The following is a 13,270-nucleotide window of genomic DNA, read 5'->3' on the forward strand; positions in this document are numbered from 1 at the left end:
TAAAGAGTCCTACGGAGGCTCCAAGAGAAAAATATTGCCCTCAGGTTCTATCTATAGGAATTTGGCAAAAATCATAAGCTTTTTATGATGTTGGCATAGATTTCATTATTATTATTTTTTTTTTTTTGCATGCAATAACGTTAATAAGAAAAAAGGTAAACAACATAATAGGAAAAAATACTACTCAAAAAAGTGACATATGCTTTGGCCTGTAGTGATAGAAAGAGGTTGGCAAATATCCTACATACATGTACAGAAATTAAAGTGCAACAAATAAGTTAACGGTTTCACTTTGTTGTTATCAAATCAAGTATAAACAGACAAATAAAAAAAAACAAATGCTAAAATAAATAAATAAATAAATAAATAAATAAATAAATAGTATTTTACCTCAGTAGTGGAGAGAATATGGTCACTTGGTGCAGCAGAACATTATTATCATTATTATTACTATTATTATTACTATTATTCCCCCAAAAATCAAAATCAGAAGGAAAAACTCTTTCACTGCGTTTCAGTGCAGGGAGGAACCCAGTAGCTAGAGGCTTACAATTGTCTTTGTCGTCATCCTCATCATCATCATCATCATCACTGTCCCAAAATATATGACGCCATACTGTATCTAGATGCCAGAAGGAAGCCGTGTTAGTATTATTGTCTCCATCCAGAACAGACAGAGGAAGAGGAGGTGAAGAGTTTTTGAGGAAGTGCATGCGTAGATCAGTTAAATCCTTAAGTGGGCAAATCTCAAGGAGAAAAATTGTGCTATCTTCATCATCATGAATAGGCTCCAAGGGAAAGCAAGGTGGGGGGAGGTGAGATAGGGGGAGGAGGGAAAGCAAGGTCATATTCTGACCAAAAATAGATTGTTTGTGTCTGCAGTTCAGTCTGTAAGGATAATGGTAATTTATGTCTGCAGTTTTGTCTCTTGTTTCATCTATGCAGGGGGGTCATGCATCTAGGGGGCCGAGGGGAGAGAAGGGGCCTTTGAAGCAGGCAGACTCGTAGTGCTTGTTCAGGTAACTCTTGAGCGCGAAGGTCTTGTTGCAGCGTTTACACTTGAAGTGCTTGAAGGCCGAGTGGGTCTGCATGTGAGCACGCAGGTTAGAGCGATCAGCAAAGGCCTTCCCGCAGTGGGCGCATCCGAATGGCTTCTCGCCCGTGTGAGAGCGCATGTGGCCCTGTAAAAGCCAGGGTCGACTGAACGCCTTCCCACACACATCACACTTGTGCTTGAGGTCGTGAGTGAGCAGGTGCATGGCCATGGCGGGCATGGACACGTACACCTTACCGCAGGTCGGACATTTCTTTGCCAGCTTGCTGTCCAGTGAGCGGTGTGTCTGTTTGTGCCGGCTCAGGTTGGAAGACGTGGCGTAGGTTTTGCCGCACTCGTTGCAGGTGTGCCTCTGGATGGTCCTGGGACTGCTGATAGCTTTCCTCCTTGAGCGGCCGTCGGTGATGAAGAAGGCGTCGACTGTGTAACCCTCACTCACTGCAGCATCTCCATTGATGTAACCATCGGTGATTTCTGAGCCAGGACTGTCAGGGGACTCAGAGTCAGGGGCCCCGTAGTCACTGTGGATACCATCGTAGAGGGGGTCAGGGGAGGGCATCTTGAGCCCACCATCACTCTCACCATCGTACACAACAGGGCTGATGTAGTCACTGATGTACCCAGCTGACAAAAAAAGAAAAGAGTGTTAGGTTATAAAATGCTGAGGTGGAACTTAAGATAAAATTGGGTTTATACTGAAGCATGGCAGAGGAATCAAAGATATACAGAACTGGGCTCAGTCTGGACATAACTTACAGGTAGTACATTTGCTATTTTAAAACTTTCTTAAAGGGACAGTTCACCCCAAAATCCAAACCACATATTTTTCCTCTTACCTGTAGTGCTATTAATTGCTCTAGATTGTTTGGGTGTGAGTTGTTTAGTGTTGGAGATATCAACCATAGAGCTGTCTGCCGTCTGTACAGGTAAGGTACAGGTACAGGTAAGAGAAAAAATATGTACTTTTACTTTTGGGGTGAACTGTCCCTTTAAGAGGCACAGGTGCAGAAATTCTGCCCCACCACATGACAGTACCAAGGTTCGTATACAAATAGGAAATATGAAGACATTTCTGCTGCATATGTCTGTCTAACAGGGACACAACTGGGGGAAAAGTTTGGATTAACGCCATTAAACTGCTGTAGCCAGCTGGGCTGGAAGAACAGAGTGAAACCAGATAGTCCTCTTCTCTCAAGCTTATCGCTCTTTACAGAGACAGTAATGCAGAGATTCAGTACACTGACCAGCATTACATAGCCTGCATCGGTGGAAGTGGAAGTGCTTACTCAGTGATGTAAACAACTACACCATTAGTGATGTGCAGCTCGCCTCATACAGCTGCATGCTGTTTTTTTCCTTTCTGTTTCTGCACTTGAGTGCATTTATTATAAAACAAAACATAGAGACGATGGGTTAGCATGAATATTCCAAACAGCTTGCTCATTCATCCAGTAACCTGTGTCTAACGTGTTTCTAAATGTTGTATGTAGAAATACCATTAAGATGTGCAGTAAGTGCTATGGATGGACAAATGCTGACATGCAGGCGGCCGCGGCTCTGCAAGTGTGGAGAAACCATTTTTCCTTTAAACTGAGAGAGCAGAGAACCAAAGATGGCGACCTAGATCAGCAATCTGACACTTATTGCCGGGACATCTAACCACCAGATCATGTCTGGTTATGTATGGTGTTTTTATATCATGCTGTTTTTAAGAGGCACTGAGTGTTACAGTCCTCTCACTCTAAATGATATAAGTAAAACTTGGTAAGGTATGCTATACAGGAGTTGTCGGTTACTGCTTGTAAACAGTGAAGGTGAAAGCCAACCTTAGATTCACTCTCTTTTTGGAGCCTTGTCCACTTGGTGTTTCACTGCACTGTATTTGCATTTTTTCAGCAGTGTCTCTACAATTGTCGTAGCTTTCACTTGGATGCGTGCTGCTAACGGTTTAGCACCTGTTCGCTTTTTTAAAAAGAAGTCTCTATCTCACCTGCACACTGTACCCAAGTACGTCCCAAACACAGCAAAATAAGAGGAAAATAAGAATATACAGGCAGAGGGCAGAGTCTCTGCAGATAAATGCACCATCACGCACTTCTAGTGGGTCATAATTAATGATTGAGAGAAATTTTATGAGTCTTTGGGCTGCAACTAATGATAATTTTCATGATCAATTAATCTGCCCATTGTTTTCTAGATCTACCAATTAATCGTTTGGTCTGTAAGATGTCAGAAAATAGTCAAAACTGTCCATCCCAGTTTCTCAGAGTTGAAGGTGATGCCCTAAATTGTGTTGTTTTGTCGGTCCAGAATAAAATATGATATAACCTCCACATTTGAGAGGCTGAAAACAAAAATCTTCTGCAATTTTTGCATAGCTTACTTTTAATAATTAATTGATTGTTAGAATAGTTGGCGATTATTTTCTTGTCGATCAACTAATTGCTTAGTCGACTAATCATTTCAGCTTTAATGAGTCTATACATTGTTTTAAATTTTCTTTAAAAAATCCAGCATATGATATCTTAAATAAGCTGCCACCTGTCAGGTGTACAACTACACAGAATCCTGTGGTGGTCACAGTCCAGTGATTATATACTTGCCCTGTAGTAATACTGCAGCAGCTGCGGCCAAGTGCCATTCCCTGCATTTATTCTGCATAAGTTGTACGGCATGACTCCCAACTCACAATCAGTAAAGCAGCGGCAACTGTAACTACTTTTAACAACTTTTAACATATGTGACGGTCCTAATTGGCATTCAGTAACACAGAACATCTGTCTCTATCCCGCACACCTGTGGCAAGTAGTGGAGTGTGAAAAATACCTGCAGTATCAGTCCAGAGATAATTCAGCAATGTACTTCCTCTCATTTCTCAAAGGTTGCAGTTTAAACACTTCCTCTGAGAAAGATAAATGCGCACAGGCTGACCCTGAACTTGAGAAAGCTGATTTAGGCTGTGAAAATGAGCATCAGCACCACGGACAGATCCAGCGCGCTGCAAGTCGATGGCACGGTGACAGCGAGGCTGCTGCACAGGCTCACTCAGTGGAGGCAACAGTGAGGTGGGTTTTTTCTGCAGATCAGGGGGTTGGAGAGTTGCATGACAAGCCTTTTGGGTAAAGTACAGCTACCAAAACTCATTCTTAAACAGTATAGATGCTGTTTATATATGAGCAGGTTGGATGGTGCTGCTGCTGCTCTGTCGTGGCATATCTGAAACAAATGCTAATTCTTTCACATCCAGTGTGTGTTTTGCAGGGGATTTGTAAATATGTGAAAATGTTTACATGTGTCTAAATATAGAAATGCATAATCACATACAGTACTGTCAATACATTACATAAACACATGCATATTTACACACATTATAATAGACCTTTAGATTTGGTTCCCCTGCAGTCGACTAAACACGTGTTTTGTGTGTATGTATGTGTGTGTGTATCTACAAGTGTGTCATTACACACGTGTTGTTTTCTGCTGATTTACCGTTTTGTTTGATTATGCAACACATTGTGTTTGGTGCTTAAACACACCAGACAGTTCTTTGTGGCTTAAATGCAGATTAAACTGTCCCTAGGTGCAAATGTCCATAAACAACCTGTGACACTACGAAGATAACAGTAGAAAAATTAGGTTGCTTTTCACTTTACTAAACAAATACTACCTCACACATACCTTGTTATTTTTAAATATGTGTCAGTTAAATGTGTGTATGATGTGAAGGGAAGCGTGATCAATTGGACATAAGACAGACAGATGTGGCTATTTGCATGTGTCACCAAAAGGAGGCATTTTGGGGGAAAAATAGCATTTAACTTTTTTTTCTTTAAGAAATTAATGTTGTTTTTATTAATCCAGTCTCTCAGGATTTTCAAGTAAGACGCTGAAGCAACATGCTCTATGTGACGCCACATATCTGTCTGCATACGATAACAGCTTTTACATATCTGCCACAGCGTCCCATCTGAATACACAGTCCCAGCACACACAACGCACGCAACACGGGTGGGATATAAATTATTCCAAAAGCCGGTTCGTTCGAGCAGAGAGTTGTTCCTAATGTGTTGTCGTGGGCAGAGCCTGTGCTGTACTGTATGTAGAAGCTGCATTAAGCTGTTACCATCAGATATAAGGGATGGAGACAAAAGGTGGCCGGGACAGGCAGCGTCGCGCGGCGCTGCTGAGGTGGCAGATCGCGTGTCAAGCCGAGCAGGGCTTGTTAACCTCGACATTATAAATACACCGCTGACAGCTTTTTGCTTTACGAGCGGGAAGGGGGTGGGAATGCAGGCGAGACTGCGCACGGAATACACACGTTGATGTGTCAGTGACACTGGGGTGGAAGCAATGCAGTGGCTTCATTTACATGGCAAAGGCATCTCTCTGGTTTTCCCGTGTAAAATGTGACGCACACAGTTACAGGGTGTGGGGAAGTTCACAGCTTCAGGAGCAAAGAGGCAGCACCAAACAATGAATCACACCGTCTCCAGGACAATTGCAACAGGGCCCTGCTTTGTAACACCTGAAGAGTTCATCTAAATTATTATTATGAGATAAAATAATACCTGTATTTAACAATTGTAGCAAGATATTACAAAAACAATGAATCCACCTGGAAAGAAATGTGACGTCCATTCAGAGTCTGACACCATTAACTTATATTCAACAGTTCATCAGTGACTGCAAAGTGGGATAGGACAAAGGACAATAAATGCATCAAACAAGCTGATGCATTTATTTAAAAAAAAACCCACAAACTTTAGTCTAGGCGAGTGATTAAAATCTGCCGATGCTGCAAAAACAGGACAGGCATACCTGGACACAATGCACAGACCGTAATGCAGAATGTGGCCTTTAAGTCTGTGATGAGATCATTACATATGCAATCAAGACAGTACTGGACTGGGCAGCTGCTGGTAATGTTTCTGACCACAGCATTGTTACATACAGGATAAACCTCTGCTCATTTGTGCTGCACCTGGAGGCGGTAAGCAGACATGAAGTGTCACTATGTGTGTCTGTATAGAACATCTACACCTAACATACATGATCCAAGGATGTAGGCTTCATGCATCGTCTTACACATCACACTGAGCTTCTCTATAAAAGACAAGGACATCACTTTGACTTTGTTAATTCCCCAAAACCAAGTGAAAGTGGACCAGATATTAATAACCACTGTCCCGTCTTTATCTCTTTTAACCTTACTTAGCCTGCGTGGCGGGGGTGGGAAGTCCCTGCTGACTGTGAGCCAAAATCAATGAAACATGGGACGCGCTGGATTTAGTTGATTTCTCAAGTGATCTTTGCGCTCCAGTGGCAGCTCGACTCCTACAGCCAGCCAAAACGCTTTCACATCAAGCCTGCTTTAGCTTACACACCCCCAGTAAATACAGTTTTACATGATGTGGCGTGGTAGCGCTCATTCAGCAGGGTGTAGTGGTTAGTGAGGTGGGCAGGTCTTCAGTGTTTTACCATCTCATCTCATCATCCTTTGAAGTCATGTAGAGGTGCTTATTTTGCAGAGCTTGTGCAGGGCTTTGAAGCTTTTATTACCCATCAGGAAGGTAATAACTGTGTGATAACTGTGCTGTCTGCAGTTGGTCTGTAATCAATGATTATAGGCTACTTATCTGCCTGGAGTACACCCACAGCAGCCTGTAGGGAGACAACAGCCCTGTGATATGTCTCAAACACAAAGTATAGGAACGTTATAAGAGCAGGTACAGATATACTGACAACTGTTGACAGACCTTTTTGTTAAGAGTTGCAGGTTTGTATCCACTGAGTTTAATTTTAGAGAACAATCACAGGGAATCCCTCCAGGACACAACAGGTAAATCCACCTCATAGCTAAAGCCCTATTTTTGGAGACAGCATTGTTCGGCTCCCTGCCTGTCCTCCTCCTCCTCCTCCTCTTCCTCCCCCTCCTCCTCATCCTCTGTTAGACCGACTTGTTTGTGAGACACCTGTTAGTGCTCGCCGTGCAGGCAGCCTGACCTACCTTTGTCGTGGAGCCGCAGGCTGAGGTCTGTCCTGTGCCGGTAGACGTTCTCCAAATCCGCTCCGGTGGAGAAATCATCCAGTTTCACCTTTTTCACCAGGAAAGACCTTGGCATGGTGGTGCGACACCGACACACACACACGCACGCACGCACACACACACACACACACACTCACAAACACAACACACACTCACAAACACAGCCGTTCGCCGACGGCCTGGCCAGCGTGCTGATTCGCCCGTTACACACCAACAAGACGGGGCGAACCGGCGGAAGATTGTCTTCAGATTTTGGGAGGAAGCGCGAGGCTGTGAGTTGATCCGGTGGAACAGCTGAACGCTCACACACCGCTCAGTTAGGATTTCTTTCCTCTTCTTTCTGTCTCTCTGACTGTCTCCCTGCTTTTAGTCCTCGTGCAGAGAGGGTGAGAAATGCAACTTCAGCACCGGACAGCTCCCTCCGGGGAGGTTGCCTCGCGCACTCTGTGCTCGCGGGCAGGAGGCAGACCAGAGGGCAGGGGCTCGCGAGCAGGCAAAACACAAACACACACAAACAACAAAAATAACGGGCGGTGGAAGGCACCCTGCTGCGCGTGCGGCGGCTCTCGGGCCCCTTTAAAGAAGAGGAAGAAGAGATGGAGGAGGAAGAGGAAGAGGAGGAGGAGGAGGGAGGGATGCGAAGAAAATAAGAAGGGGGGAAAAGAAAGGACGGTTTAGGAAGATTTTCAAAAAGACGTCGGAGGGCTTGTCCTTCCCTCTTTGCCGCAGAAATAGTCCTTTATTCCCGGTGATGACGACTACTCAGGTGGGCAGAAGAAATAATAATAAGACTCCGTGTGGCCGAGTGGATCAACAGCGTCCCCTCTCTCTCTCTCTGTATCCCCCTCTCTTCTCTCTCTGCAGTCCGCGAGGTGTTCCCGTGAGTGTGGCGTCTCGCGATCAGCTGTTGGCATTTATACGGCGCATTGAGGGAGGGAGGGGTGGAGGGTTGGAGGGATGGATAGACACACGGGTGGAGGGAGTGCTTAATTTAATCCATCCCACATCCCCGGGGAGCGGCGACTGGCCCGGATGATTTATTGAAGCTGTTATCACCCCCCTCTTTCTCTTTCTTTCTCTGTCTTTCATTCTCCTTCTCCCTCCTTCCTCTCTCCCTCTTCATTTTTTGAGCGTGTGCGTGTGTGTGTGTGTGTGTGTGTGTGTGTGAGAGGCCAGGCGCCATGTTTTGGGGAGATAAGAATGGAAATTGTTATGTTCTTTTTGTTTATTTTTTTTTTCAAGCACTCATCGAGTTGATTCAGCTCTCGCAGCATGTAACACGAATTTTAAATATTGTCCCATTGTGCATGTTTTTTTTTTTATTTATTTGTTTGTTTTTGGATGTCCATATAGGGGAGACTTGTGGGGTCTTGTGTGAATTGCTCATCACCAAATCATCATTCAATAGTCATTCCTACATTAAATGAAACACTAAGGTCTTGGCTTGAAATGGGAATCCCTCTCATTGTTACAACTCAGGCAGAATTTAAATGTCTGCGTTGAATCGACGCTGCAGCCTGACATGTAGCTCTCCAGAAATGTAACTAGGCCTACATGTTGCAGCGATTCAGACCTCCTGTCCATTTTTGCTGAAACCATTTCCCTCGGTGGAAACGAAGCTTTTATTTACTTTAATTTCACAGATAAGAAACAATAAATTGTGAAGACAATAAAGCCTCCACAAAAATAGCATTTTAATTCTTGTGTGTGATTTATCCTGGCTTCATTTGAGTAGAGGAAATCTCTGCTAGTTGCTAGGCTAATTTATCCATTGTAAAATGCCATAGGCTTGTGCTAATAATGTTAGCATGTTGTATTTGTTTGGAAAACGTGTTTAGTATAAGACAGTTGTTTTGTCGGTGAACCTTGTGAGTTGTAATGGAGGCAAATTTTTAACGTTACCTTTGTTAAAATTTGCTGTCGTCCCTGGCTTCATATGAGTAGAGGGAAAGTTTGCTAGTCGCTAGGCTAATTTATACAATGTAAAATACTGTAGGCTTGTGCTAATAACTTTACGTGTTGTATTTGTGGGGAAAATGTGTCCAGATTTGTGTACTTGTGTTTGAAATCGTCTCTATTAAGCCATGTTTAATGTGTGTTTAAAGTGTGTTTTCAATCAACTAAACTTTACAACACATCACAGAAACCCCACCGCCGACTAGTGTTTTGGAGGTGAAACTGCAGAGTGACACTGACACTACACCGCACAAGTATAAATGTTCACAACAGCGTAGGTGAAGTGCGTTGGCTACGGCTTAGGGTCTGCCACACAACAGTAAATCCCGCTTTATTGTAATAAGAAGTTATTAACCATCAAAGACACTCTGACACATTGGGACACCCAATCCCATCACAGGGTTGGGCGTCACAATATATGTGGTTGAATTTTTGATTGATTGATTTTTGTGTGTGTGTGTGTGTGTGTTCCACAAGATGACCAGTGCAAAATGAGCAGGATGTCAGGCCAATTGTTTGTCATCAACATAACATCACAGCGCCCTCTGGTGTAGCTGTAATAAGCACTGTGACAACCAACCCCGGTCTCCCCTACTCCATTGTGGTTTTCCTCTTCTTTTATCACCCACTAAGCATATTCTGTCTTTGCTTTTTTTTTCCGCAGTGACATGGATTATATGGAGGGGTATTAACTAGCATGCTGAGAGCCTCGTAATTATCATTAATGTGGCCCCGAAGGCAAATGAGTGTAGACCAAATGGAGTGTTTTACAGTGACTGCCGGATTAATATGGGAGCAGAGTAATATCTGCTCCAGGGTCACACTGGGTTCACTGGCAAGTTTTACTGCAAGATTGAGGATTGTGTCTGCTCAGTGTCGATATTATGTAACGACAACAAAGATAATTTGAGAGATGAATGAATCATCTGTGGTGTCTTTATTCGGCCTCACTCTCCTTTTGTTCTCTCAGCCTCCTAAGTGTAGTCAATAATATCACGTTAATATAGTGTTAAAAAGAAAAGGAGAATATCCCTCTGATAGGTTTGTACATGTCATAATTTAAGTTTGATAAAAGCATTTTGATGATTTAATTTTAAAAGTCATGGACCATCTAAAACCTTGTTGTCAAGCTTGATGTATACCGCAGCCTGGGACCTTAAAAATGAATACTGGCAGGTTTTAAGTGGTTCATGATATAACTTTATCAGTCAAAGACCCAGAATGACAGTGTATAAATATGTTTTAATTAGTCCCAGGGTGTTAAAGTAGACATTACTGAGTTGTGATTAAGAAGTATTGCTGTGTTTTAATGAGGCAGGTACACTGTAAAACACACTGACTCAGGTTTGTGGGCTGTTGGAAAGTTGCTGAACATCTGTTAAAGGTTAGGGGATGCTCAGTGGATGAGTCAGATCTACAGAGATAAACCACTTAAGGATCAAGTACTCACAGTTAGGAGAGAGTTTGTCCTGTCAACTCTGGTCTCAGGGTTTATTGGAGCTATTAAAGTCGGTTGTTGCAGACACTTCCCACAGATATGTTTAGTTCAGGCTATTCTCATGCACTGTTTGTACATAATGCACCACAATTCATAAATGACCCACGTAATCATGAGCCAGTGATTTGTGTGTAACCTGGAAGGGAGAGATCACATGAACAACGCACAGACAGGAGTCAATAAGAAATTATTCCACATTAGGTGGCAAGTTGGCGTGGTGAATGGATCACACAACACAGGACTTTACCCCAGGACACCAGTGTTCAGAGGCATGTGAAACCAAGTGAAATTTGAGTTATTTTAAGATACGACATCACCATCTTTCTTTTCCTAAACCTAACTTACGTAACTTTACTTCCTTAAACCTTAAAATGTCCAGCCATGTTTTGCTATCTAAACTTAGCCTACGTAACTTTACTTGACTAAACCTAACATACGTAACTTTACTTACCTAAACCTAAAGATGTTTAACCATGTTTTATTTCCTAAACTTAGCCTACATAACTTTATTTACCTAAACCTAATCTACGTAACTTTACTTGACTAAACCTAACATACGTAACTTTACTTACCTAAACCTAAAGATGTTTAACCATGTTTTATTTCCTAAACTTAGCCTACATAACTTTATTTACCTAAACCTAATTTACGTAACTTTACCTGACTAAACCTAACGTATGTAACTTTACTTACCTAAACCTAAAAGATGTTTAACCATGTTTTAGTTCCTAAACTTAGCCTACATAACTTTATTTACCTAAACCTAATCTACGTAACTTTACTTGACTAAACCTAACTTATACACCTCTACTTTTGTAAACCTACAGTAAAAACGCCCAATCGTGTTTCCTAAACCTAACCTACCTAACTTCAAGTTATGTACGTAACTTTACTTGCCTAAACCTATAGACGCCTAACCATGTTTCTTTTCCTAAACCTAACCTAACTTTCCATTACGTACATAGCTTTGCGTTAAGTATACTGTATAACTATACTTGCCTAAACCTAATCTACGTAACTTTACCTGACTAAACCTTACCTATACACTTTTACTTGCATAAATCTCAAGATGCCTAACCATATTTCCTTTTCTAAACTTAACCTACCTAAATTTTATTAAGTATGTTTACTTTACGTTAAGTACGTAACTTTACATTAAGTACGTAACTTTACTTGTGTAACTTACCTTACTTACCTAAACCTACCTAACTTTACTTGTGTAAATCTACAGACACCTAACCATGTTTCCTTTTCTAAACTTAATCTACCTAATTTAACATTACCTACGTAACTTTATGTTAAGTATATGAAGAAGATAATATTTAATATGAGGAAGATATTTTGTGATCGAGGGACATCTAAGCGGCAGCGAGATAAATCCCCCCATGGAGTCCATGGTGCTGGTGGCTGATGACTCTGAGGCTGCTGACCGCTGAGGCGTATGAGGCTGATGAATAGGTAAAGACTAGGTGGTGATCAGGAGGTGGAGGGCATGCACAACAGCAGCAAGAAAGAACAAACTAACGAACAAATTCAACTGTAAACTGCATTGTAACTTTAAAGTTTGAAATCTCAACATGAAAAACAAGTCACTATTTTGTAAGTAAAGACATTAATAATTAATGATATGTAAATTTGCTATATTTCTTATATTTACCCATCTCTAAAGTTCTACCGTGCAGTGTGTACTACTATGGAAGTACATGCAGCGTGTCAGTGTTAACCATCAAGGATAGAAAAAGGAAAGAGTGGTTTCTCCTCCGTAGGTCCAAATAATTATATTTATTGACTTATTGAGGTCAGCAAAAATGATCTTTCTTTCTTTCTTTCTTTCTTTCTTTCTTTCTTTCTTTCTTCCTATACAATCCGTGTCTCAGTAAAGGTTATGTGCTCCAAAGACATTTTATTCTAAGATTGTCAGAGCGTGTCTGAGTCTGCTTGTGAGTCAACATTTGGGAGTAAAAATATTCATGAATTAAATATTTAGTATCTAGAATATATCTAGACGTCATTGTCAAATATGACTCATTTTACAATAGCAGCGGAGACATCTATGCCTGTCACTTAGTTTTTGGTCACGTGTTCTTTGAGCGAGACTTTGAGCAGGTTAAATATATGAACTTGTAATCTCTGTCAGGAGGACAGTGGAGATGTTGTGTCAGAAATGTTGTGGGAGGATGAATCTTCTTGTGTACTTGACGATGATGATGATGATGATGAGATGGATGGTGGTGATGAAGACTGAATAGGCCGAGGCATCTGGGTCACTGGAGCTTGATGCATGGAGATCTTGGGGCCAGATATGTTTTCACTCTGTGTGTATTTAGTATTGATTACAGGCCTCATGACTTGTACAGTGTGTGTGTTCAATGTGTTTGATGATGACTCATGACTGTGAAACCATTGTGTGTGTGTGTGTGTGTGTGTGTGTGTGAGATACCAGTCCATCTGTTGTCCTTAATCAGGGGAAGAGCAGATGAGTTCCATCACCTGGAGACTGGCTCAGGGAGGTCCAATTAAACATACACACACACACACACGCACAACTGGCTTAACACAGACACACGATACACAACCACCTCTACAACAACTGTCAGTCGACTGAAATAACCCACAACATGAACAACATATTTCATCATCATTAGAGGTCATGTGAACACACACACACACACACACACACACACACACACACACACACACACACAAACAACCTAAC

The 13,270-nt window shown here is 42.0% G+C and overlaps 1 protein-coding gene across 1 annotated transcript; it reads right to left on the minus strand.

Moving 5' to 3' along the window:
* Window positions 1–417: 417 nt before the first annotated feature.
* Window positions 418–7,218, minus strand: LOC125893574 (transcriptional repressor scratch 1-like). The gene is made up of 2 exons (XM_049584322.1): window positions 7,062–7,218; window positions 418–1,678 (listed from the first exon to the last, which is right to left on the minus strand). Exons 1-2 carry the CDS (start codon window positions 7,174–7,176, stop codon window positions 951–953), a joined length of 843 nt encoding a protein of 280 aa, XP_049440279.1. The 5' UTR covers window positions 7,177–7,218; the 3' UTR covers window positions 418–950.
* Between the last annotated feature and the right edge of the window lie 6,052 nt (window positions 7,219–13,270).

Source organism: Epinephelus fuscoguttatus, linkage group LG8 (genome assembly GCF_011397635.1).
Source record: "Epinephelus fuscoguttatus linkage group LG8, E.fuscoguttatus.final_Chr_v1".
Taxonomy (NCBI): Eukaryota; Metazoa; Chordata; class Actinopteri; order Perciformes; family Serranidae; genus Epinephelus; species Epinephelus fuscoguttatus.

Excerpts from the sequence above, each read along its gene's own strand:
- LOC125893574 (XM_049584322.1), bottom strand. The coding sequence starts at position 7,176 with ATGCCAAGGTCTTTCCTGGTGAAAAAGGTGAAACTGGATGATTTCTCC. Across the intron at positions 1,679-7,061 it reads CCTGCGGCTCCACGACAAAG|CTGGGTACATCAGTGACTAC; the intron begins GTAGGTCAGGCT and ends TTTTTTTGTCAG.